The sequence below is a fragment of the Colossoma macropomum genome, unplaced genomic scaffold (genome assembly GCF_904425465.1).
Source record: "Colossoma macropomum unplaced genomic scaffold, Colossoma_macropomum, whole genome shotgun sequence".
Taxonomy (NCBI): domain Eukaryota; kingdom Metazoa; phylum Chordata; class Actinopteri; order Characiformes; family Serrasalmidae; genus Colossoma; species Colossoma macropomum.
The window spans coordinates 8,079,024-8,105,307 of NW_023494800.1; the positions used below are offsets into that span (position 1 = coordinate 8,079,024).

Sequence of the window (26,284 nt, forward strand, 5' to 3'; positions counted from 1 at the left end):
CTCAGTGGCAAGGCTTGTAGGGTTCTCCCCCGTGAGCATTGGTGACTACCTACCAACAGTGGTCCAATGAGGACAAACTATAAACCAGTGACAGGGTCTTGAGCGCCCAAGACTCATTGATGTACGAGGGCGATCTCGTAGGGTCTGAGCTGACAGAAAGGCTACTGTGACAGTCACAGAAATGTTTAATGATGGTTATAATGAAGAAATATGTCATAACACACAGTGCTTTACACCCTGCTGAGTTCCCCCTTTCCACTGTCAAACATGCTTACAGTGGGTGTCTTGGAGCAGTGGAAGAAGGCCACCTGGTCCAATGGGTCCCATTTTCTTTTACATCACATGAACGGCTGTTTACAGTGGGTGTGCCATTTACCTGGAGAAGTGATGGCACCAGGATGCACGGTGGAAAAAAGACAAGAAAGCAAGGAGGAAGACTGATTCTCAGGGGAGCATTGTGCTGTGAACCCCTGGGTCTGGGCATTCATGTGCACATCAGTTTGACACCTGCCACCTGCCTAAACATTGTTGCCCACCAGGTATGCCCCTTGCAGGTCAGAGCTGTTTTAGTGGCATTCGGAGGACCAACAGCTTATTAGGTCATAATATTTTGGCTCATTAGTGTACATAGCGATAGCTAATCGATCTCTCTAGTTTTGTTCTTTAGTCTTGTTATTGAGGCTGGAGATGATTAATACAAAAACATCAACATTTTCTCATCAACATTCCGCACAAAATTTCTTAAGCCTCCACTCGTGCTGAATCATGTTCCTCATAACACATTCCTCCTTCAGTGGGTGTAGAACGGCGCCTGCATTAGTCAGCATGAAAGGGATCTAGTGGTGATGTGAAGAGACTTCATCTGTATGCAGCACTCATAAGAGGAAAGAATACTCATTAGTCATGGACAACTTATATGATTCCCAGAGAAAAATACCTTCTTCATCTTATTATTTTTTGAAGTGATAACATCTTCCAACATCTATCCATATCATGTACTATACCATATATTACAGACAAAAAGGTGCTGAATTAGGTCAATCAGCCTTTAATAATATCTAGTTTAACCAAAGAGGTTTGTTCCAGAATATTCAATAAGTAATGCTGTACTCTCAAGTTGACAGTGTACCTCAAATAAAAGACATTTTGAATCAAAACGTTAACTGCAGTCCATTCCACAGGGTCTCTAAGCAGTAATTCCATGCACGCTTGAGCACAGGGTGTCGATTAAGGGAACTGCAGTTGATAAATACCTTCATTTCAGAACGTCCTGCAGTGTCATAATCAAACACGAAGCACCATGCATCTTCAAGAGACATGATGACTCATGGGTAAACTTCCTGCAGCTTCCTTTGCAATAATAAACCACTGTTCACTACTCCCTGTGCAGTCCGAAGTAAAGAAAATGGTTCTATATAGGCCCACGAACATTCAAAGAACCCGTTGTATGATTAAAGCATTCTTTGTATCACGAAAGGGCTCTTCACAATGATGGAGAATGTGCTGTAGATGGTTCTTTTTGAAAAGAGTGGTAGAAATCCTGTATAAATAAAAACAATGCATGACCACGACTTAGTAAGGCATGGGAACAAGATAATTAAGTCGTGGACACGACTTAATAAGGCATGGGAATGAGATCCTAATGCATGGCCACAACTTAGGCATGGGAACAAGATAATTAAGTTGTGGCCACAACTTAGTAAGGCATGGGAACGAGATCCTAATGCATGGCCACAACTTAGTAAGGTGTGGGAACGAGATCCTAATGCATGGCCACGACTTAGTAAGGAAGGATCTTGTTCCCACGCCTTACTAAGTCATGGCCATGACTTAATTATTTCATTCCCATGCCTTACTAAGTCATTGCCACACGTTAGGATCTCGTTTCCACGCATTAATAAGGTGTGGCCCCGCATTATTTTTATTATAGTATGGGATGTCACCAGCAGGGCTCCCTAATATAGTACCAAAAAGGGTTCTTCTACTATAATAAGCTTGACATTGTAACAGTAGAAGAACACTTTTGTGATGCAAAGAACCCTTTAATCATGCAGTGGGTTCTTTGAGTTCAATTTAGAACCATTTTCTTTACTGAAGAACTCTTGAAGAACCATATTTTTTAAGAGTGTGTGATTTGTAATCCCCTTAACATGCCCAAATACCCTGTGCAGTCTGGTTTGCAGGGAAGTATATGAGCAATTGGAATACACTTAATGTCTTTTTGACAAAACAGAGTTTTGTTTGTTCTGAGATGATCTAAAAGCTCTATTGCTTTTATACAACAGTTCTGCAAAATAAACAAAAAAGTGAAGCAAAGAGGCCTCAAACATTGTATCAGATGTGCTTTAATATCAGCGTTGAGCCTGAGTTGTTTTTAAATAGTGCGTTTGAATGTAGTTGGATACTCCTTTCGTTGTTTGTACTGTACTGCTGGCCTCAGTATAGCCTTCTTTGCACTCTTGCACTCTGTTTTTAATTCTTTATAAACTTCTAATGTAACACCTAATTGAGTTGATCTTCTGGAGTATCTGAATGGGGGAATCAGGTGGATCTGATTAGAGCTGCTATAAAACCCTGCAGGAGAGTCAGCAGGAGATAAACGCATTAACAATTACTTACTGAGCACGCTAAGGAGCAAACCTGCCTGTTTTGAGTTAATAAACATATTACTGGAGATGCACTGGTATGGGAATCGTGGGTCTATGCCAGTATCCGATATTTTTCATGTATTTGCTCCACAAGGAATACAGAGAAATTTTACATTTCTATCTTTTCTTCTATAGTGATACAAATGCATTGTTTTGAAATCTAATCAAATTTATCAAAGCTGATGAACTTTTTTTAATGCAATGTGATTCCAACACTTGTGCATCCTCACAGTGTTTTTACTGTTTGCTGGGATCATCCTGACCAATCACAGATCAAGATGGGTTTCTGTGGGTGTTTTGTCAGTCAAGGTTTTCATGTAATCTTTAGGAGTTGTGGGTAAATTATTACTATTAATTAAAATATTACAAGTTATTATTATTAATAAGTGTGGCACCAGTCCCACAGGACAAAATACGAGACCAATATTAACAATGGAAACCGTAATCAGTTTTTATTGTGTGAAGGAAATTTGATTACTCAGATTCTTTGTTAGTTGTTGGAACTTCTGTGATACAAGATACACACATGCATAAAACATTTACAAATTTGAATAATAAAGGAACGGGGTAAAAAGGATGATGAAAGATAAATGTGTACAGTGTACAAAGTAAAATGAAACTGAACAAGGTAATATGAGAAACCTAAATGATATAAGTAAAGTCAGATATAGGTAAATAAGCAGAACTTTAAAGTTGCCTGAATGAAAACTAAAAGTGGGACTGACTAACACCTTATGTAAGATGGCAAACTACAGTGATGACCTTATCTGTCTAGAGTTTACACCAAATTAGATTCTAAAGAGTTTAAAACGTCTCTAGACTTGCCATCATGCCAGTGTTGTATATTTACGCTCAAAATTGTGTCCTTGGGTTTGATGACTTAGGCCCCAGTTGGGCTTCCGCCAAAAAGGTCTGCCTCTGGGAATTGAGAAGGACAGAAGGAGGTAGCAGTCCAGAAGTTTGCATGCATTGTCTCATCTTTTGATGAGTGAGAATTGGACTGAGTTCAAAATGAGATAAGTGGAAAGGTAGGAGGCGAAAGTTCCGATTCCTAAATTAGTGACTGGAAATCAGGAGCTTCAATTTGCAGCTCCCCAATTTCCTCATATCCAGTGCCACCCACTAGCTAGAACTCCCCCAGTCTCACGATACCACTGCCACTAAGGCAACATCATTGGACAGCTGAACGCGCTTGGAGGAAAGTGCCAACCACCAGCTAACAGACCCCTACATGACTAGCATAGTGCTGGGTGATGAGGGGAGAAGCGGGGCCATCCTACCCACCCAGAGAGAGCGAGGCCAATTGTGCTCTCTTGAACTCCCGGCTACGGATGGCTGTAGCATCACCAGGCATTGAACTTGTGATCTCCTGATGATAAGGCCACCACTTAGATGTTTGCACCACCCGGGAGACCCCCCCAGTTTGCAACTTCTAAGAAAACTTGAGGTGCTGAGTCTTTTGTGGGGTTTAGGTGTGGGAAGCAACCCACTCATTGTCACATTCGTTCCTCAATGCTGATTGGCCCTCCTTCCTCATGGCGGGAGTCTGGCGTCCTCCTCCAGTCTTCACCACACCCTTCCTGCTTTCCTTGTGAACAAATCACATTATATCATGCAACTGTTGTGCCCCCCCACTTTGAAGATCATTCCAATGTCTCTGGCACAATTTCACCTGTAATTCGAGATGAAACATGGCATACTTTGTATATTACAGACACACTTGAGGGAAAAGAATGAATTGCACATCCGTACAACATCATACCATTCCACACTCGCAACGATATGTATGTCACATGAAGTTATGAATGTCCTGTGAAATTTCACTTGCCTTTTTGTGAAAATAGGATGATCATGCATTTATGTTCTGTGGAGCCTACAAATCCAACAAAAGCAGGCATATCACATTATTTATTTATCTATGTGATAAATAGTGAAGTAACAAAATTCTCATTATTATTTTTACAAAGTTTGTTTTGTTTCCAGCCTTTTGGCCTGTAGTGTGTGAATCACGTGGTAAACAGTTTTTCTCCTGAAATGACTGACCTCTGTCATTTCTTTTCTGTTTTTTTTTTTTCCTCAGATTTTCCACATGACCTATGACCTGGCGAGTGCAGTGGTAAGAATCTTTAATCTGATTGGAATGATGCTGTTGCTGTGTCATTGGGACGGCTGCCTGCAGTTCCTGGTGCCTCTGCTCCAGGACTTCCCTCCAGATTGCTGGGTGTCCCTAAATGGGATGGTTGTAAGTATTCAACCTCTTTTTTATACCTTTCATTTATTGTTTTTGTAGCTGCTACACAGAACCTTCTTCTGTGAAGTTACAGTTCCAGATATACAAAGTTTTGATGAAGGTAACAATCAAAATACATCTTTATGATTCTGAAAAACATACATTTACCTGTAAAGTTTTCCCTGTATATTCCAGGGTGAGGCATAGAGAGGTTTAATGTTCCGGTTTTCCTGCACTGCACATTTTAGTGTTTTCTCCACTCCGCTTGACTTAACTTATGAAGGCATTGATAATCACAGCTGCAGTTACAAAAGCTTGAACAGTCCTCGTCAAATGACATGTTTTGTTGATTTAATAGCATGTTAGCATGGTTTATTGATCTAAGTGAAAATAGGTGAACACAAGCTTTACAGAGAACTTTTAAAAATTTATTTTTTTAATGTAATTGCACAAATTTAGTTTTTTAGGGATTGGAAATATTGGGAAAAAAGTGAAACATAAATTATAAAATGTGCCATAAGTTTTGCACATATTTGCCATATTTTATGTTTTATATTTTCCACCTTTGCCATATTTGTTTTATTTATGTTTTTGAACATTTTTTTAATGAAGTGAAAGCATCCCAGTTTAACTTTCATCATAAAAGTATTTTATAATTTTTTAAAGAGACTATGCATGATTTTGATTAATCATCAAAAATATCTCTAGATTATTCTATCACTAATATAATCAATGCTGATAGCATTATTTTGGATGTATTTGAGAATGTAAAGCTCAAAAATCTGCAGTGCAGGAGCTCAGGACATCTGTTTAAAAGATTATATCCAGTTATGAAGTCAGGCAGAGGGAGAATAAGCAGTACAGCGATATAGGCTAACAATGAATTAACTGCTTTAGTAGGAATTAAGGGTCTGAAGCAAAAATCCCCTCATTTTCTCTCCTATTAAGTGTGAGCGAAGATTTAAAAAAAGGTCAGGTTCTTAAAATGATCACTTCAGTATGGACTTTCTAAAAACTACCAGAACAGCAGTACAGCTCGACCCGGTTAATCCAGACTGATCAACTTCAGATTTTGGTGAGAGGATGGAAATGTCAGTGTGGAATGACGTGAGTGTTTAGAGTCAGAGCGGGCTGCTGCGCTGAAAAGGGTGCAGCTGTGAAAATTGAGCAGAACGTGACGGTTCTTCTTGACCTTTATGAAGTGGGGCTGCAGCAGGGCTAACAGCAGATAGCTGTTCAGGCTTTCTCATTATACATCATATCGGAGCGAAAACAGCCGATTAAAAAGTATTAAAACGCTGGAATAAGATTCCTTTTTAGCTCCTCTCGACTCATAATCTTCAAGGTCAAACTGTGGTCCGACAGTGTTCTAGGACTTCTGCCTTGGAGTCATCCAGAACATAGTTGTGCTCTCTCTCTCTCTCTCTCTCTTTCCCCTTCTCTGTCTCTTTGGAGCTTCACTTTGGTGAAGGACCTTGGTAGCCATCCAGTACTTAGCGCTCTCTCTCTCTCTCTCTCTCTCTCTCTCTCTCTCTCTGGAGGAAAGCTAGAAAGCCTCCCAGAAGCTTTTAGACTCCAGCATCTTGTTTCTCAGAAACATCATAGCACAAAGATCATGGTACAGGTAGTACCATAAGGTAGTCTCACTCAGCACAGTGTGTGTGTGTATGTATATATGTATATATATATATATATATATATATTCATTCATGAAATTTACACACAATGTAAAGGATAATAGGCATTTGCAGATTATGTCAAAAAACTGCAAAACAACAAAAATGGAGATACAAGGTTTTGTTCTGACAGCATATATATATAAAAAAAAACAGCAGGTAACAGTATGAATGATAAATATGATAAATGAGCAAATATTTAGAAGTATATAGATTTTAGGGATGTGCGTAGTAATGTGCATTTTGACTAATTTTGATGTTCGAGTACCTGTTTATAAATGTTTATCTGGTTAACAGCACTGAAGAAACAGCAGCACGCAGAGGAACACACTAAAATATGTTCTTATTCTTATTATAAAAACAGGGACAAACAGGGTTTTAATGTTGGATGAGTAACAGAAACTGCCTCTTTAGGTAAGCTAATGAGCTAACAGAGCTAACTAGTGTCATGTCGGATGCTGGTGCTATTGTTTTCTACACAAGGTATTTTCTCCTCACTGAATGAGATATTTATATTTATTATGTGTGGACCTAGGTAACATTAGGTAGCTAGCCGTGCTCTGTCTGTCTTCTCAGCCATGTGATTAACAATGTGTCCTTGGCGACAGGCTCACGTTCAGGCGCTCATGTTTCAGAGTAGCAAAGTATAACATAACATACTTACTTGCAAATATGAGCAAAACCATCACATTTCACTGAATTGTTAGCCTGTATATTTTCTCTGTCTTCCTGCAATGAAACCTGACCAATAAACAAACACAGCATGTGTAATTCGGTCCAGTTTAGCACTTGCAGTATGACACCAACTGAACAAAATGAAAAAGATACAGTATCAAAAAAAATAATATAAAAACTCATGAATAGTTTTATAGAGACGTGTTGTTAGCATGATATGAAAGGTAGTTTTAGTCACTCAGTCAGTTACTTAGTTACCTTTTGTCACTCAGCCAGCCAAGTTTTTTTTTGTTGTTTTTTGAAACAATAAGTTCTGTTCCACCCATTTTGGGGCTGTGGTGTTACCACTAGATATCTGAATAGTGATTCAGTATTCATATACTAGCACCATGAATGGTTAACTAATTATTCAAGTACTTGCACACATTCCTAATGGATATAAATACAGTACTGTGCAAAAGTCTTAGGCTCCTAAGCAAATTGTTTAAAACCATTTATATGGTGTGTTTTGCTAGTAAAACACTATATAACATTCACAGTAAAACTAACAAGTTCTTGTTTAAAAAAAAATAAATAAAAAAAGTAGTAAATATCAAGTGAACTAGGCAGAAGAGCACAGGTTTGGTTCTAGATTTTACCTCGATGCCCCCAGCAATTGCATAGGTTTGTTCAAATCTACCACCAGCACACCTCTTAAAATCATTATTTATGTATTGATGATATGTGTATTGATCCTAATGCTGCGCTCACATGCTTGCACCTCGATTATTAGAGGATAGCTTTATCAGCGTAGATTGTTTATTTAAGGTGGAAAAAGGCAGAAGGGTGGTCTGCACTCCTTTATTTTGTGTTGTACAATACTGAGTTCGTTTGGAATTCCAGAACGAGATGTTTGGCGTCCGCGACTCCCGAAAAATCAACATCCAGTTCATTACACTGCTACAATCAACGACGAAAGTCAGGAATATTGAGCTCTTGATGGAGCGTTCCACTCACTGCTGTGGAGTGTTGTTGCTTGCGGTGGCAGAATTGTCCGTCACGGCTTCACTAAAAACAATGAAACGTCCAGTTTGCTATGTGTTTGGAGCATCATAGTTTCTCTGAGCAAATCAATTCTTTTTGCCCAATTTAATAGCTTTTTTAGTATGATTTTCTCAGGTGCTCAAGACTTTTGCACAATACTGCTTATAGACCTATAGATATAGAGGCTGATAACTTGTGCAGATGGGCAACAATCTGTAACTGGAAACCTACAAAGTGCACTTATATGGCAGGTGTTTCTGGTAATACAGCTAAGTAGTGTAGGTACATGGCAACAGTACAGCACTGTACACACTTTCAACCAACATACCATGTTGGCAAAGTTCATTTTCAGCTTCAGACCATCAAGGTGGGGTCAAAAAGTCAATTCATTCAGAATAGGCAATCATACAGTACATGCTATGATTCAAATGAGTCACATTTCCCAGCCACAGAAGGAATATTAGCGATTATCCAACCACCCCTTCAGCTCTGGATGTGGCTTTAGAGGCTAACGTTTGTCTGTCAACAAAGATTAGCTGTGCATTTTGAAACCACGTGTAGGTCTACGGGCATGGGAATATCTCAGCCTCGTCACATATTTCAGTCTTTTAGCTTAGCGTCATATTAGATAACAGAGATGCGCAGTTATGCAACCTCTTTTTAAAATGCCATAGGTCCCAGAGTGACTGGAGGTGCGCTGAGATAAAAACGTGCCCGTATAGGGCCTTAGCACACTTTATTTATCAGTGGCTTTCATTTGGAGGCTGTGGCATCTCAGTCAGTTTTGAACTTAGCAGACTTATTCCAAATTAAAATGTCTTGTGCTTGTCAGGGGAAAAAAATACATTTCAGTCACTTTAAGATTTTTATTAGGATTTTGTCTTGAGGGCTTTGAAGAGAGTTTGTTTTTGTGCCGTCAAAATCGGCGACAGGCAAACTACAATGATTATGCCAGCTGAATAATTATTCCACCAGAATAATTACTCGATCAGTCAAGTTGGAAAATGTCTCAAGAAGTGTGGCATGCCTTCACAAACAATGACTTTACATCTTTTTAGGAAACTGAAGCACCTTACTTTGAAACTAGTGTTGTACATTGTTTTTACATAAAACATTATTAGCAGCAGGTCTGGGTTTACAGATGTGGCTGATGAAGCACAGATACAGTGTTTTGTGAGCTGGAACTGATTTTTTGCCTCTGATCTGGACCAGAGTCCTTCAACCTCTTAAATGCCCATGGCCCACCGGCAGGCCTAGAGTTTTACTGCACACTTCTATAACCTAAGAGTAGCAAAGACAGTTTGCATTGAAGTCCCTGTAGTTACTGAATAATAAGCTTTAGTATATAATAAGTCTGGCATTTTAAGGGGTTAATATTGCAGTCTGTGCTGATAGCAAGATTTGTTTTTATTGATAATATAATCCCACAGTGACCAGTCCAAAAGCTTTACCACAGTCACTTTTATTGGAGATATTAGACGTGACTATTGGGATATTTTGATTTTCCACATTAAAATAGTTCACCAGCTTGGCATAAATGGAGCCTTAACCCTACTGGACTAAACCAATATTGATTCATATATATATATATATATATATATATATATATATATATATATATATATATATATATATATATATATACACACCACTACACACACACACCACACACACACACACACACACAACAATACATATTGTTATATATTAATGGATTAAAAAATATAATATAATATATCATTGTAAACAGTGAGTGGGGTGGGGGCAGAGAGACAGAGAAGGAAACAGAGAGAGATAAAGTGAGGGGAGGGAGGTAAAAAGAGAGACAAAGAAAGAGAGAGAGAGACAATGAGAGAGAGAGGAGAGACAAATAGAGAAAGAACAGAGCGGGGCAGAGAGAGAGACAGAGATAAAGTGAAGGGGACGGAGGTAGAGAGAGAGAGACAAAGAAAGAGAAAGTGAGAATCAGAGAAAAAAGAAAATAAAAAACAAGGAAAGAGAAAGGGAGACAGAAATGGATGGGTGGCCAGAGAGAGAGAGAGAGAGAGAGAGAGAGAGAGAGAGAGAGAGAGAGAGAGAGAGAGAGAGAGAGAGAGAGAGAGAGAGAGAGAGAGAGAGAGAGAGAGAGAGAGAGAGAGAGAGAGAGAGAGAGAGAGAGAGAGATATCTCAATGCTGTGGTCTGTTTTAGACGGTCTTTGTGACAGTTGTGTGTCAGTGGGTGTGGCTGAAGCTCGTCTAAAACTCTTTGTTTCAGTTCCAGTTCCGTCTGACTTCACCTCTGTATCAGTCTCACCTCTAACGCTCCACCTTCCTTGTTCAGATCCAGCTCCTACACCCCTTATGAAAATCAAGCCTGTATCCTGAAAAATACAGGTTCATCTGTGGGTCTTGGCCTGGATATGAGTTTAAAAAAGGCTTTAACTGGTATCAGACCTTTACATTATGTGTTAACACATCACATTTACAGAAACAACCGTCTGTTTCAGTGTTTCTTCTATGGCACTGTTCCTAAGAGCCCTATAAGATTTAGGGCCTTGTTCAAAGCATCACTATGGCAGAATATCATAAATATACTTACATACAGACAGATTGACACAGTCATATTTGTAACAATATTCAAGTATCTACTCATGCACAGCGTGTGTATGAGAGAAACTGATACCTCATTTATGTCCAGCAGGTGGCCAAACCTACACTCTAATAAAAAGCCTTTACCAAAATACATTATTGGCAGTTTGAATTGAGCAGCCTAGTCTGTGTGAAAGCTGTTTCTTTCGCTGTTGAGTTGAGAAGAAGCAGCACCGCTGGCTACTTCAGAGCACAGAGTGTTCTGTGATTAGATGGACTGGCTCTTTCAACATGATTCAGCATGAAGCTCAGTTCTCTCCTGTTTAACATCCATTGTAAAAGAACTGCAGTAAATGTGACCTTCTTTTGTTTAACACTTGCCTTAATACAATTTATTTAACAATTTGCCACCCTTCATATATCTCATTTCCAGTCAAAATAGACATTAAATTCAATGGAAAAAACAGGAAACACGGTTAACAGATCTTTCAGTGTTTAGTGTGTGCATATTTTACCTTTATTATAGTTAGTATATTTTTGGCAGACCTCATCCGTTCTAGAAGTTGATTAAATTTTCTGGTAACACTTTATTTTGAGTGGTCCTTTGTAGATGATTAATAAACTCAACAGATTATCAGTAACACATCAATAACATATCAGTGCAGTAGCAGTAGTGAAGCATCTGAATACATTGAAGTAAATATCTTGTAGATGTTCTGTTGATACATTACTTACATTAAGTAGATGTTTTGTTAATACGTTGCTTCCATTATGCAAAACCTTACCTTACCCAACCTCACCAAACACCTAACCCTAACCCTGGCCCTAATCCTAACCCTAACCTCAACCTCAACCCAAAACCTAACCCTAACCCTCATATGTGTTTGACATGTTACTGAGAGCCCGTTGAGTGTTTGTTTTATCTAAAAGGACCACACAGAATAAAGTGTCACCCATTTTCTGCTTCTTACTATCAAAGAAATCCCAAACACATTCAGAGATGCTGAGATCTGGACTATGGAGTGGTCAGTCCATTGTTCTGAGAAGACCAGCAGCTTCTTTGTCTGATTTGCAAACTTTCTTCTTTTTTGTCCGTCTCCTTTTCTCAGTGAAAGCTTCTTAAACAGCTACACATCCTTTCAGGCCCACAGCGCTGAGTTGTTTTCTCACAGTGTAAGGATGGACAGAAACACCTTTGGATTTTTTCAGATCTGAAGCAGCTTGATTTCCTCCTCTCTCTCAAAGATGAAAGCTTTAAGTGCTGTTTATCTACAGTTTTGGTGGTCTACCACGTCTGACACCGTTGTCAGGGGTGCCATTTCTTCTGTATATTTGAGCTCCTGTTTTAGAAAATTCAGAAATATTTCCTGGAAAATGAATAGCGAATAGGGGTCTCTGACTTTTGCACAGAACTATACAAACACTAAAAGAGATGCTGGTTACTTTGAATGTTAGATGTGCTGACTCCACCTCGTTTCCTATCATCATCCCTTCCACATTTTTGGCATTATGAACTCATTCACCCTCAACTTTTCTAGTGCGTTGGTATTTGGACTTCTGACTGTTTTAGTTTTTGGGTGGCCTGCTCCTGTGTTGCCTGGTCTGTCATTACACCTAGAACATCTGTGAATTATCTCGGTTGTGTCTTGGATAATAGTTTAAGTGGAGTAAGCATGTGATGAAAGTGCTAGGAATGTGAAAGCCAAGACAAAGTTCCTTGCCAGACAGGCACAGTTCTTGGACAGGGGTTGTTGGCCTCAAGCCTGGTTAAGTCTTCACTCATAGATGATAGGTTGATTTGTCAAAGGTTTGAGTAAAGAAATAACACAGAGATAACACAAAATAAACTGCCTAGATTTTTTCCAATATTTTACCAATACTTCCAGTATGTCGCCAGTGTGTTGAACTGTGAAATGTGTACTTAGCCCAGTACAGTTTTGGTGCAGGGATATATTTGGTGTGGCGTTGCACACTTTTGAGAAAAAGAACTATCACAGCTTCCTAGGCCTGACAAATCCCACCTTCTGTGTCATTCCCTGTCCTGCTTCCCGTCTTATCTCCTTTGAGCTTGTGACTACCTATTTTGTGACTACTCAAGATACATCAGCATGCGTTGTCTAAACAAAGTCCTTATAGGATAGTCTGTTTACTTGGTGGACATTGAGCAGTTATTTATTAAGTTGAAGGTCAAATTACCTTTTCCAAAACACATTTGAAATCACTAATAAAATCTGACAAAAACCCTAATAAATAGTTTGCAGAATTTGGTTCGGTAATGCACAAAAAACATGTTTTTTGAGGTTGTTCTGGTTACTGCGCTTGCACAGATCTCCGCAACAAGGGGGGGCGGGGGGCTTTCCCCAGTTGTGGTGTAACCAGCAAGCTGATTGGCTCTTTTTTCTTAAAGGAAAGAATTTCAGCATAAACAAATGCCATGTCGCGCGTTACAAGCTTTCCCATATTTCCTATATTTCAACCAGTGGCAGGTCTCCTCATTTAAAACATCTCTGGTCTAAATCAGTTTGCTCGCCTTCAATCATGTTTTGAGTTTTAACCTGGACTTGGTCATTAAGGGCTTTAAATATCATAAGCAAGGCCTTGTAAACAACACGAAACCTAAAGGAGCGTTCCAGCCTAAAATTAGCATTCAAGATGTTATTTCTCACGTTATTTAAAATTCTGTTGTGCAGCATTGAATCCCTCAGCCTCGCTGGTTTGACAGATGACAAACATTCATGATTTTCTGTCTTTTCTTATTTTTGTCCATCAGTGATCTCTCACTACAATTTCCAGCATGCACTGCACAAACACATCAATCTTTGGGGATCCCCGGTGTTGTAGATGCTTATGAATACATGGCTTCCCAGCAGTAACATGAACAAGCTAGCAGGAAAAAAAAAAATATTCCAAATGTCTCGCCCTCGAGGATCCACCCCAAAGCAGTTGTACTTTTTCAAAAGTCCGACTGAACAGGGTAACTAAGTCTGGGATAATATGCTTTCTTTTCTATTTGGAGCCATTTATTTACTCATGCATCCCGTCTCCTCTGCTCCTGCGTGACGCTATCATATCGTGACACTTTTACCGTGAAACTGAATATGAAGTTGCTGCCAGTTTGCAGCCCTAGTGCTAACACACTTTCTCTCCTGAGGCCTGACTGAAAGGCTCTTGCTCTCGGAGTTAACGCGGTCACGCTGCCAGCCGAATGAGTGCTTTACTGTGTTCACTCACTGATGTTATTAAAAACGCATCAGTGTGTATAACTATTGCATCGCGGTGGCTCGTTCCAGGATAATCAAGATGCATTATGAGTGGAGAAGCGGTCGAAGAGCCCACATTTTGCAGCAGTTGTGTTTTATTGCAGGAGTCTTGTGGTGGGGATCAGAGAGAAATATACCTGCCATTTAATTCATGAGGACTTCAGTCTCTAGTGCTTTAGCGTTTTTAGCACCAGACTTTGATTCGAAAATAGACCAGACAGTACATCAGCATATATAAGCGCTGAACGATTGTCACACATTTTTCCACAAAAGAGATCATGCTTTGAAGACCTGGAATAATTGTGATGGAAATATGTACATATTTAGTAACACGCATATATAATGTGAGTTATTTTAGAAATGCAGAATATTCCATAAGAGAGGCGTAACCCATTTCATTACAATTCATGGCATGAGTCACAAGAGCAAGTATCAGAATTTCTCTGGGCGCAATTTTAATTCTGCTTGCGCTCTCTTGCGCTCTCTCTCTCTCTCTCTCTCTCTCTCTCTCTCTGTGCAAATCAGAGGTCAAATGCCCATGGTGAGGAACAGCAGAAGAACAAGATTAGGAACTGGAAATTGTCACCGTAGGTTGTGATTTTAAATGCTGGCCTCAGGTTTTCACCCTTGTTTTTCTTGGCGAAACAGAGAATGAGAGTTTGTGTGAAAATACGTGACCAAATACCAAAAAATAGATACTTCATAGATCACCAGATTTATTCTCAAGCCCACTGCAAAACTGTGCCTTAATACCTGCCCATTTTCTTCCACAAAGTGTGAGGAGACTCTAGTACAATCTGTTCAGGTCACCCATCATCTCTACCCACCTGTAGTTGGTGTGAGTTCTCCTGTTTGTGAATGTTTTGCCATGCCATTCTCCTATTGGTGGATTTTTACCAATATTGTTCTCCTATTGGTGGATTTTTACCAAGATTGTTCTCTTATTAGTGGATTTTTGGCTATGCCATTCTCCTATTGGTGGATTTTACCAATATTGTTCTCTTATTGGTGGATTTTTGGCTATGCCATTCTCCTGTTGATGGATTTGTAGCCATGCTGTTTTCCTGTTGGTGTTTTTTTGCCATGATGTTTTCCTATTAGTATTTTTTTCCATTACATTCTCTTATGGTTTCATTTTTAGCCATGCTGTCCTCCTGTTTGTGGATATTTATAAATGTTTTCCTCATGTTGGTGGATTTTTAGCCATGCTGTTCTCCTATTTGTGTCTTTTTTTGCCATGATGTTCTCTTATTGTTATCTTTTTCCATTACATTCTCTTATCGGTCAGTTCTTAGCCATGCCGTCATCCTGTTTGTGGATTTTTATCAATGTTTTTCACCTATTGATGGATTTTTAGCCATGTTGTCCTCATGTTGGGGGATTTGGTGCTGCTTCACATTCACATATTTTGGTCTAAAGTCATTGACACTGTTAGACTTTCTTGTAGGCTCTCTCATCACAAAGACTCTAAGCTGCCAGCTGGTGAGGAACCGCACAGAAAACAATGAGACCACTGATTTTAAAGAGGAGTGCCAACTCTTTTGACATGCCTCCCTTCTGCACTCTTCTTTAGATTTCTGGGGTAAGGGCCATTGGTCATCATGTCGTAATCATGGACCGGTCAGCCATGGAGACGCTCTCCAGCTGTGTCATTAGTGTGCCAAAAAATAATAGCTAGCGGGTTGGATAGCTAGCTACAGTTATTAGATAGAAAGACAACCTCTAGCTAATGGAGAACTGGTAGCTAAACAGCATTAGCAAGTTAGCTAATGTTACCTAGAGAAAGAAAGATGGCAGTTATAGCACGTTATGAAAGTATCATAGGTATTTTAAGTTGTACCCCATGCTAATGTCACAGTACATAACTTATGACCATAGAATTCTTTTACAGCATTATTGTGACAAATGAGAGTGTGCACCTGCCTTTACTGTCATGCAGCTTTAGAGGCTGCTTTCTGGATGCCCACCTTGAGCTTTGATATAAAGTCGTCACTCTTTCAGTCGCTTAATGTGACGCATCCCCACTGAGCTCTTTCTACACAGATTGAGATAAACGACTCTTCTTTGCTCATTTCTCCTCCTTCTCCTCCTCCTCTACTCCCAGTAAATGGTAAAATCATCTGTGCTGCTTCTCCTCAGCATGTTCTTGTCTTCTCTTTGGGCTTTTTTTAACCTAAAACATGCTGGACCGAATGTAACCAACAACAGAACAGCAAGAACAGAATATTCTTGGGAAACGATTTAGCTTCGTCCCATTAGTCATCTGTCAGTACGAGTAGAACATGGAACATTTTCTCCTATCTCTCTCCCTCTCTCTCTCTCCCTCTCTCTCTCTCTCCCTCTCTCGCTCTCCCTCTCTCGCTCGCTCAGCCTTCCTTTTGTACGATGCTGAATCAATGCCACTCTGGCATGTTTATCTCTGTAGCACTTTCTCCCTAAAAAATCGATGCAGATGAAAAATGAGTAAAGATCGTGGCTCAGTCTTTTTTTCTGGGGGCTGGGTGGGTGGTCTCAGAAAGAAGCGTGACCCTGCTGGGTGGTAAATCAGGCCTGAGGTGTGTGAGCGGGTGAGAGTAGTCACAGTGGGCCGGCTGGAGACGGATAATGAGGATGGAGCTCGGGTGATGCTGGGGCACATCAGAGCTCTGTCTCAAATACAGCACTTCTGTAATGCACTGGACACCTTTAGCGTAAGTAGTGCTAATAATGGGATGTACTGCACCTTTAGCTCCTTAAAGGGCCCATATCCTGCAACTCTCTCGCATTTTATTTTTCCCTGAGGTCCACTTTTGGTGTTCGTGGGTGTTTATATACCAAAAAAAGTGGTTGGTATAGACTAGTGGGTAAAACCTCTGCCTTCTAGCGCCCTACAGTACTTGTCCTTGGGCAAGACTCCTAACACCAACTTCGCCTACCTGTGTAAGTCGCTCTGGATAATGCTGTAAATGCAAGAACAGTCATCATTCATTTTTATTTGACCATTTTCTAAACTGGCTTTTTCCCTTAGAATTAAGCAGGCTACATGTAAATGACCTCTGTTTTGATTGGCGGTCCTGTATTGTGCCTCATTCAAAGAGCAATGTGGGCTGAAACACACTTTATAACATTGGCGTGAATGGGCGGCGCTTAAATGCTGCTTAAGTGTTTTTATGACATCACAAAAACCACGAATTCAAAACATTTCCACATGTGTGGAGTGGATGGTACAGTTTAAACCTTTAACAAAGTGCACCTTTATTTTAAAAAAGTAAGGGAAACTTGTTTTTTCATGAAATTGGCTATTTAAACTGGCCAGTAGTAGCAGAGAGAGACTGTAAAATAAGACATTCAGCTGCTCAGATGAAGAGCATAGAACAGAGTAACTTTATTGCCACTGTACAAGCAAAAAAGTTCAGTTTGTTGTGGTGCTCCTGGTCAAATGATGTGTTGTTAATTTTCTAAATAAAAATGAAGTGCTCTTCTATAGGGAACACACTTAAATAGATGTGTTTCTGCATTTGCACATTTTCTATTTATTTGCTAAGTTTAACATATTGAAAAAAGCTAACTTTTGCACAGACCACATTTTATGTTTATGTTTTTGTTAAATTTAGTAAACAAAGAGTAATTCTGCATTACAGTTTGCGGAACTGTGTTCTCTGTAGGGGATGTATTCACTTATTTTCACTCTGTCTCTGAAATTCAACAGAAACATGTCATTTCTCTAGGGATGCTCACTTTTGCATATGACCATAATATGCTAAATATTTTTCCATGTCATTTTAATCTGTTTCTTGTGGTCCATTGTCCATTCTTCATGAATATGTCAAAAACTATATGGAAAAAAATGTGTGAAATTCTGTGAAAAACAACAAAAATGGAGATACGAGGTTTTCTTCTGACATATATATATGACATATATCCATATATAGATATAAATAAACAATATATATGTAATCATACAATCATACAGTGATGTAATGATACAGATGGGCTGCTGGAATGCATTTATAATCACATAGTCCAAATCCCATAATATACTTTAAGACCTAAACATGTCTCAATGGCTTACAGTAATACTACATTACGTAATGCAGGTTCCACGTTTATATGTTGTTCTCAAAATAGTCACAATGTTTGAGATTGAGATCTGTGCATCATGTCATAGAGGTGGACAATGACAAAAATGTAATGTCACAATACATTTTTCACATTTTCACGATACACAGTGTCACAATATTTGTTTTCTCTGACATCTGAAGTTGGAACATAGTAGTGCCATGTTTAAAAATGCTATCAAAAGCTACTAAACTATCCAGTTATTTGAGCATTTTGCACACTGTGCTGCGCTACACCTAGTTAACCAGGACTAATTATGGTCTCTTTATAATCAAACATGCAGTGGGGAAGTGTTTTTAAGTACTAACAATATCCATCAAATGAAAAGTATTTCTTTATGTAATTATGTCAATGCAAATATATAATTACACTCGTCATATGCAATAAATTTTGTTATTACTTTTAAATTGTCATATAATGTAAACTAAATGTACAGCAAAATGACAACAATAATAGACTTTTATGGGATAAATTCTATTATATAGAAGTTGCTATACGCCCTCATTTTGACTGCTTTTGTCTTCATAAAAGTTAAAGTAAACCAGGCCTTGAAATAATGTTGTTTACGTATGAGATTTTTGTCACACTTCGTAAACAAAGCAACAATGTACTTGTTTTCACCTCCATAAATAAAAAACGAGGTATTTAATTGCGCAGATGAACGTAACAGTATGTTAATGTGCTGTATGTGTGACAGGAGTATTAATTTTGCATTAGGAGAATGCCCTGCCGGCCAAACGAGTCTTATATCATGTATATCACAATAACACAGGCTTATAGATGTTCATAATAAATCATTTACACTGCACAAAATATGCCCTCACTTCATGCCAGGATTGTAAATAATTAAGGAAAAGGCCACATCACTCTTGGCGCTGGAGTCGTTCTCACTGGAACTGCTGAGAGGACAGGAATTAAAGATGCAGCAGCGTTTTTTTCTTTTTCATTTCTTGCCAGCTGACCTTAATAGTGAGCACTTTGACATTTTGATTATTGAAATATAAGGCCGTAAACAGGATGCTTTAAGGGCTGTGCTGAAAAATGTTTGGATCAATGTCAATTTACTCAGTTCGGTTCTTCACTCTCACAGCTACAGATCATTATTAGTTACATAGTCACTAGTGCTGAACAGTATATTGTTTATTAATTATGATGATATTGGCCTTTGCAGTAACATTATCACAGGAGACTGCAGTCGGTGACCAGTCATGTTTCTACTGTGTGCTGTGATCATCCTGACCAGTCCCACCTCCAGATGACTGTTTCTGTTGGTGTTTTAATGTTTCAGTGTTTTTATGCAGTTCAGCTGAAGTAAATTATTTTGGTCAAAACAATGCAGGTCAGTGTCAAACCACATCATACTAATAATTCACTAATGAGTTTTTAATATACTGCACGGTGTATCACAATCGGAGTCCCCACCCTCTCTCTCTCACTCTCTCTCTCTCCCTCCCTTCATTCTTATTCCCCCCCTTCTCTCTCTCCTGTGTCTTTATCTTTTTTCTGTCTGTCATTTCTTTCTTTCTCTCTATCTTTTCTCTCTCTTTCCCTCACTCTTTTCTTTGTCTCTCTCCCTCTTCTTCTGTCTCATCTCTCTTTCCCTTTCTCTCTTCCTCCCCTCATTCCCTCTCCCCCTTCTCTTTCTCCTGCCTCATTATATCTCTCCTCTTTTCTCTCTCTCTCTTTCACCCCCCTTCTGTCTGCTGTCTCTCTATTTCTCTCTCTCCCTCCCCTCATTCTTTCTCCCCCTGCTCTCTCTCGTGTCTTTATCTCTTTCTGTCTCTCTTCCTCTCTCTCTCGTCTTTATCTCTTTTCTCTCTCTCCTGTCTTTATCTCTCTATATCTCTCTGTCTCTCTGTCGTTTCTTTCTTTCTCTCTGTCTCTCTTTCCCCTACTCTCTTTTCTTTGTCTCTCTCCCTCTCACTCTCCTGCCTGTCTCTTTCCCTTTTCTTCTGTCTCATCTCTATCTCCCATCTCTCCCTCCCCTCATTCTCTCTCCTGTCTCTTTATCTCTCTCTCTCACACACACTTTCTCCCTCTTTCTGTCTCTGTCTCTCTCTCTCTCTCTCACACTCTCTCTCTCTCTCTCTCTCTCTCTCTGTAGTGTTAAAGGACTGGCTCTGTGTTTATGAGTGTGGTAGTATAAAAGTTAGAAACGCGCTCTCTGTGCTCCTTCAGGCGAGGGTGAAAGGTCCCGCCATGTAGGTTGGTGAAGCGTCCGTCCTGCAGGCCACAGGCTAGGTCAGAAGTCTAGGATACAGTCTGATTTCATCTGAAGAGAAAAGTTTGGAGTAAACCTGGCAGCGTAGCCCCACCGGCCGTTCAGTGTTTGGAATTTTTAATCACCTCTCCTCTATTTTTAGTTGTTCTATTCTTTCTGCCCATTCCGCTGCTTTTTTGTGCCTCTCCCTGTTCATCCACACAGACGGCACTTCAAACACACTAGACATCACGGTTCCTCATGCAGAACATATTCTATTTTAAACACATCAAAAAAGAAGAAGAACTACTTTTTCTTCCGTGGGCTCCTGCGCTACAGGCCAAGAGCTCAAGCAGACAGAGACTTCTAAAGTTTCAGAAATATGTTGCAATTGAGCGAATTTACCAACAACTGATGCAACACAGTGTGGTTGTTTGTGTTGCGTTTGACGTAAAAGAAACTTTCAGTTCAGATTTTCTTTACAGTGGTGGTGATAGGAACCAGGGGTCACCATGTGTATGCAAATGTAGCCATTTTATTTACTATCCAAAACTACCTGTGAACCTACACGTGTCTTCTGAGTTTTTATATGTCTTGTTGTATGTCTTGATGGTAAAAAGTGATAATAATCTGGGGAAAAAAAAAAATTGGGGGACTATTTTGTCCTACAATTCTGCATGTACCTTTCTGCCCTTTAAAATTAATATTTTATTACAAAACCTTGTCAAAACTATCATAAAACAATGTCTCAGACATTAGGCAGAGTATTTGTAACCATTCCATCTAATAATATTCTGTAAGTGAGCTTTTAGAGGCATTAAACACCTTTGGATGTCTGGTTCCTATCACCACCACTCTGAATGATTCTGATTTAGTCTGATTTTTCTAGAATGGAGAATTTCACATTAAATCTTTACCAGATTGCTTTCCAAATGAATCTTCAGCTGAATTCCTGAAGGACTTTGCTATAATGACAAAAAATATGCAGGCATAGATTTAGAAATCACTCCTTTAGAGTGTTGCAGTCTGAAATTTCTCCAATAAAAGATGCCATTAGCACACGTCACCATGAACCTACACCAGAAGAAGTTCAGTGATACACATGCAGCAGTAACATCTATTAAGTTTAAAGAAATGTGGTGATCAGCTTCACGTGACTTGGAAGAAGCATGTGCTAGCCTTCATGCTCAAAGCTTTAAGTTTAAAAGCTTTAAGTTAAAAAAAGAAATCAAATAAATTTGAATTATTATTATTTTTTTTTATGTTTTACAAAGTTAGTATTTCTTCCAAAGCTTTGGCCTGCAGTACACACACTGCCAGTTCCGTAATGCTCTGACGAGGTCCTAGACAGGGAGTTTTGGTGGTTGTTTAGGGGGTTATTTTGGTAGTGGTGGGTGCTGATAGGATGACGTGTATCTGCAGGGCTAATGGACAGAGAGGAGCTGCATGCTGTTACTTAATCATTCCTCTCTGATAACATACTGGACACTAACTGGGCCAGCGATAACAAAAGCATGTTGTAATTTTATATTAATCATTTCTTTTGTAGCTCACTGACCCAAGCAGAGAAATTCAGTCAGTTGTGTGAATTCTAAGCATTAAGTCTATTTATTTGGACAGTTTTGACATTTTACAATAATTAGAAGTTGCAGAAAGAAACAGGAATTCTTTAAATTTTTGCCATATTTGTTATTGTTTGACATTCGAAATCAAACTGAAAATAATAAAAATGTGCAGAATCAAACTTGTTAATGCAGAATGTGAAGAGAAAGTAAATGTAAATCAATTCCTAACTATGTACTAAATTGTAGAGTAATTAATAAATGAATTACTTTGATGCAGTAGATAAACACTATGTTTCAGAACTATTCTATGTATGGAAGCTATGCTTCAAAAGCAGCTTGTTTTGAATTAATCATGGCTGTGATGTCACAAAATGAATCATGACTTATTTTAGCATATAAATCCACATGTGATAATAATAATAATAATAATAAATTTTTATTTATATAGCATTTGGATGCCAGCGGCAGCTCAAAGAGCTTTACAGATAATGATGGTGATAAAGCTTAACAGTAATACAAGAAATACAAGTATTAATTTAGAATCATACAAGAAAATAACAGATCAAATTAGGAGATAAAACACCAGTTTACCAGAGTTTTAATTAAATGCTGAGTTAAAGAGATACGTTTTTAGATGCTTCTTAAAAGTGAGCACTGAGCTTGACTGTCTAATAAAAGGTGAATTGAGTTCCACAGTTTAGAAGCAGAATAACGAAAGAGTCTCTCCATGTTTTCTGTATTTTACTGAAGGTGTTTGCAGAAGGTCAGCGTCTGTAGATCTAAGATCATGTGCTGGAACATAAACAGACAGACACTCTGTGATGTAAGCAGTTGCTTTAAGGGCATTTAGAGCCTGAAAAACTAGTAGCAGAACTTTAAAATCTATCCTGAACGTTACAGGTAGCCAATGCAGTTATGTATGCTATAAATGTTATAATGCTAAATATAAGCCTTTAAATGAAAAAAAAATTATTCATGATTTAAGACTAGAACACAGTTCTAGAAAAAACTGGTAGAGAACCTTTACTTTTTTTGTAACTTTGAAAAAGGGCCCTTTAAAGATTTCAATTTAAAGGCTCTTCAGGGAACCAAAAGTGGTTCTTTAGGGGACATTACCCCAAAGAACATTTTTTTGTTCACTTTATTTCCAAGCCAAAGAGCTGCACTGTTAGTTCTGCATGGAAACAGCTTTGTTCCTCTGAGCTCTGATTGGTGCAGACTACACAAAAGAACCAGCAGAGCTAAACCAACACCCACAGTGGCCAATGCAGGCTGGTGCAGCTATACAGACCATCAAGACCTGCTTAGCACTGTGTGAGTTTACTTAACAGCACTGACTGAACAGTGCATTAGCCAGCTGTCCACTGTCCCACACTGTACTACATACATTCATCTTCACAATGCAGAAAGTCTACTGCTCAATCAGCGAATGTAGTCAAATTGTGCAGACTTTCAGAGTAAAAAATGTACCAAAACATCTTAAAATCTATAAAAATTATCAACAGAATGAACAACATTCAGACTTTAAGATGGCAACTGTTACTGTTTTAGCTATGACACGTTTATTCATGCTAGATAACAGTATGTCATACAATGTTGGAAACCTCTTAAGCAAGTCTATTTAGGATTGCTTAGCAGCTTAATGCAGCTTGAAGCAACTGTGTAATTATTTAGGCACGCAGTTAGCACAATGCTAATTGGTGGAGTAAAAGCTTCCATTATTTGTTAGCTGTGTTAGCCTAATAGCTCCAGTGCAAAACTAAAGAAGCACACTTCATACAACAAACATGTCTTAGCTGATCAACTTTAATTGGATTAAGGAGGAAAAAAGTGTGTAAATTGAAAATTTTGCCAAGCTATTACTTTAAAAAAGTCATAATTCATTTTAAACTGACCGTTTTCCAATCTCTCTTCATGTAATAAGAATAATGAACTGTCTGTTTTTGGTACTGTACCTTTGAGTATGATATATGTAAATAGCCTTTGTTCTGATTGGCTCATTAACACTCCTTAAGGCTCCAATGTGAATGTGTGGAGTAAAACATCTGTAGGCTGAATAGGCAGATATATGTAAATACGTTGTTTTCCATGACATCACAAAAACAGTGGATTCAAAATGGACCGTTTTAGCAGCTTAGTTTCCATAAATGGACTATATGTACTGTGAGTGACCAGTTTGTTTTGAAAGTTTAACAGTGTTTTTACGCTACATCAAACTCTCTTATTTCGAAAAGGATGGAAAATTTGGTTCTTCAAGATATGGACCCTGTAAATGAACACAGGCGACGTTCACCGTCAGAACACAGGCACGTCTCAAATCAGCAGTGGAACTTCAGAAGAGGCCACTTCGTCACCGCCCTGCTGGCGAAACGAACACAGCATGAATGGATTTAGCATGCCAGCCTAAATCTCTAAAACACTGATCCGGGCTCTCAGGGGGTTTCCCCAAGACCCTCAAACACTTCACTTGAGATGCGCACAAACATCCCCAAGCAGAGCTGCAAAACTGGAGGACGAAATACAAAAAAAGGCTGAATAGTCTCAGTGTGAGGGAAGAGACATAACAGAATGAAGTCTTCTGGTGCATTTCCAAGGAATACCGAGATAAGATGATGCATTTTCTGTCCATCAACCCATATATTCACTGTGTTCTCCAAACTTTTCTCTATCGCACTTATTATTATTATTATTATTATTATTATTATTATTATATCCTCTTCTTATTTGTCCATAAGTCACTATCCCAGATCACTGTAGGCCTGTGGTCCCCAACCCTCCTCCAGGAGATCTACTTTCCTGCAGAGTTTAGTTCCAGCCTGTATCTAATAAGCTGCCCCACCCCTTACTTAACTTTAATGCTTCTGATCCAGCCAATCAGAGACTTGGGAACAGGTAGCGAAGATTTTCGATGGAACTAGAATCTCAGAATGTAAACAACCAATGAACAACCAGTATGTTACATTTCGTATCTTCAGTGTGAATCTAATTCAGGGGATTTTAATAAATTTTATCATTTGACTACCAAATGTATGATGTGTTGTTGATTTTCTAAGTGAAAATAGTTTAACACATCCTCTACAGAGAACACGTCTGCAGCTTTATACACAATTACTGTTTATTTGCTAAATTTAAGGTGTTGGGAAAAAACATTAAATGTGGCCTGTGCAGAGGTTATGACACACTGTACATATTGTTGTTTTTCCAATACTTGCAAATAAATAGAAGTTGTGCACTAAAATGTTTACTTCCTGTAGAGGATGTATTAAGTTATTTAGGGTTGGGCAATATGAGGATATTTTATCATTATCATGATAAATTATGTCACAATACAAGAACACTGACCAATTGCATGTTTCACTACAACTTCTGCATAATTGGGCCTGTTTAATTAGATTGAGTGCAGTGCAGTTTGTAAAACACTGAATAAAAATCAGTGTAGTTGTAGGCTATCATCATTATCATCGTAGTACATTTTAAATGTGGCACTACAGATTCAGTTGTCTGTTCCAAGTTATTAAATCTCAGAAAAAGCTAAATATTGTAATGTGTCTTGGGTGATGTGAAGATGTAATTTTTGCCATATCGCCACTTCTATAAAATGTAATTTGACTGTTCAAACTTTGGCATTATACTTTTTTTTAGTTCAGCTAAGACACAGAGAAAACGTCTTCATTTCTGTTGAGGTGGAGCATCAGCACAATGCATTAAAAAAATAAAGAATAAAGAAAAAAATAGAGCGTGTCTGGCCCATCGCTTCGCTTTACTCTCTAAAGCTAGCGGCTGGTGTAGACAGCTTTGTTGATTATAAAGGGAAGCATTATGGTTTTGCTGTCATGACTCGCTCGCACTGCTTGCTGCTAGGACAAAGTGTAACTGTAGGCCTCATTCACCAGCTGTTCTTAAGAAGTTTATTCTTAAAACCCAGTTACACAGTTTTCACGAAGATTCTGACATTCAACAGTATTCAACAGCTTGTTTGGGATTTGTTCTTAGGTAAGAGCAGAATCTACACACGTTCAAGAGCACAAAGGTGTGAACAGTTCTGCAGTTTACAAACACGTCATGAATCTGATGTAGACTTTTTCTTAGGACGTTCCTCAAAAACACATTTAAGAACAAACTTGGTAAGATATTGGTGAATGAGGCCCAGTGTTTTTTGTGATAAGCCATCTGAGATGTTGCAGAGTTCTGAGTAACTTACAGAACTGCAGTCCAATTTTTAGTACATAGCATCTATGAGCACAGAACAGAATTATGTGAAATTCTATTCTTCTATTTTTGGGAAATTTTTTGGTCTAAAATAAAATGATAAACATCAAAAGTGAGACTAGTCACAAAGC

At 38.7% G+C, this 26,284-nt stretch overlaps 1 protein-coding gene across 1 annotated transcript in view; it reads left to right on the forward strand.

Moving 5' to 3' along the window:
* LOC118820535 (potassium/sodium hyperpolarization-activated cyclic nucleotide-gated channel 1) overlaps nt 1-26,284 on the forward strand; it is a 175,421-nt gene that overhangs the window by 82,827 nt on the left and 66,310 nt on the right. Inside the window, exon 3 of the mRNA XM_036588899.1 lies at nt 4,729-4,890. Within this exon, the coding sequence (XP_036444792.1) occupies nt 4,729-4,890 (162 nt within the window). The remainder of the gene's footprint in view (nt 1-4,728; nt 4,891-26,284) is intronic.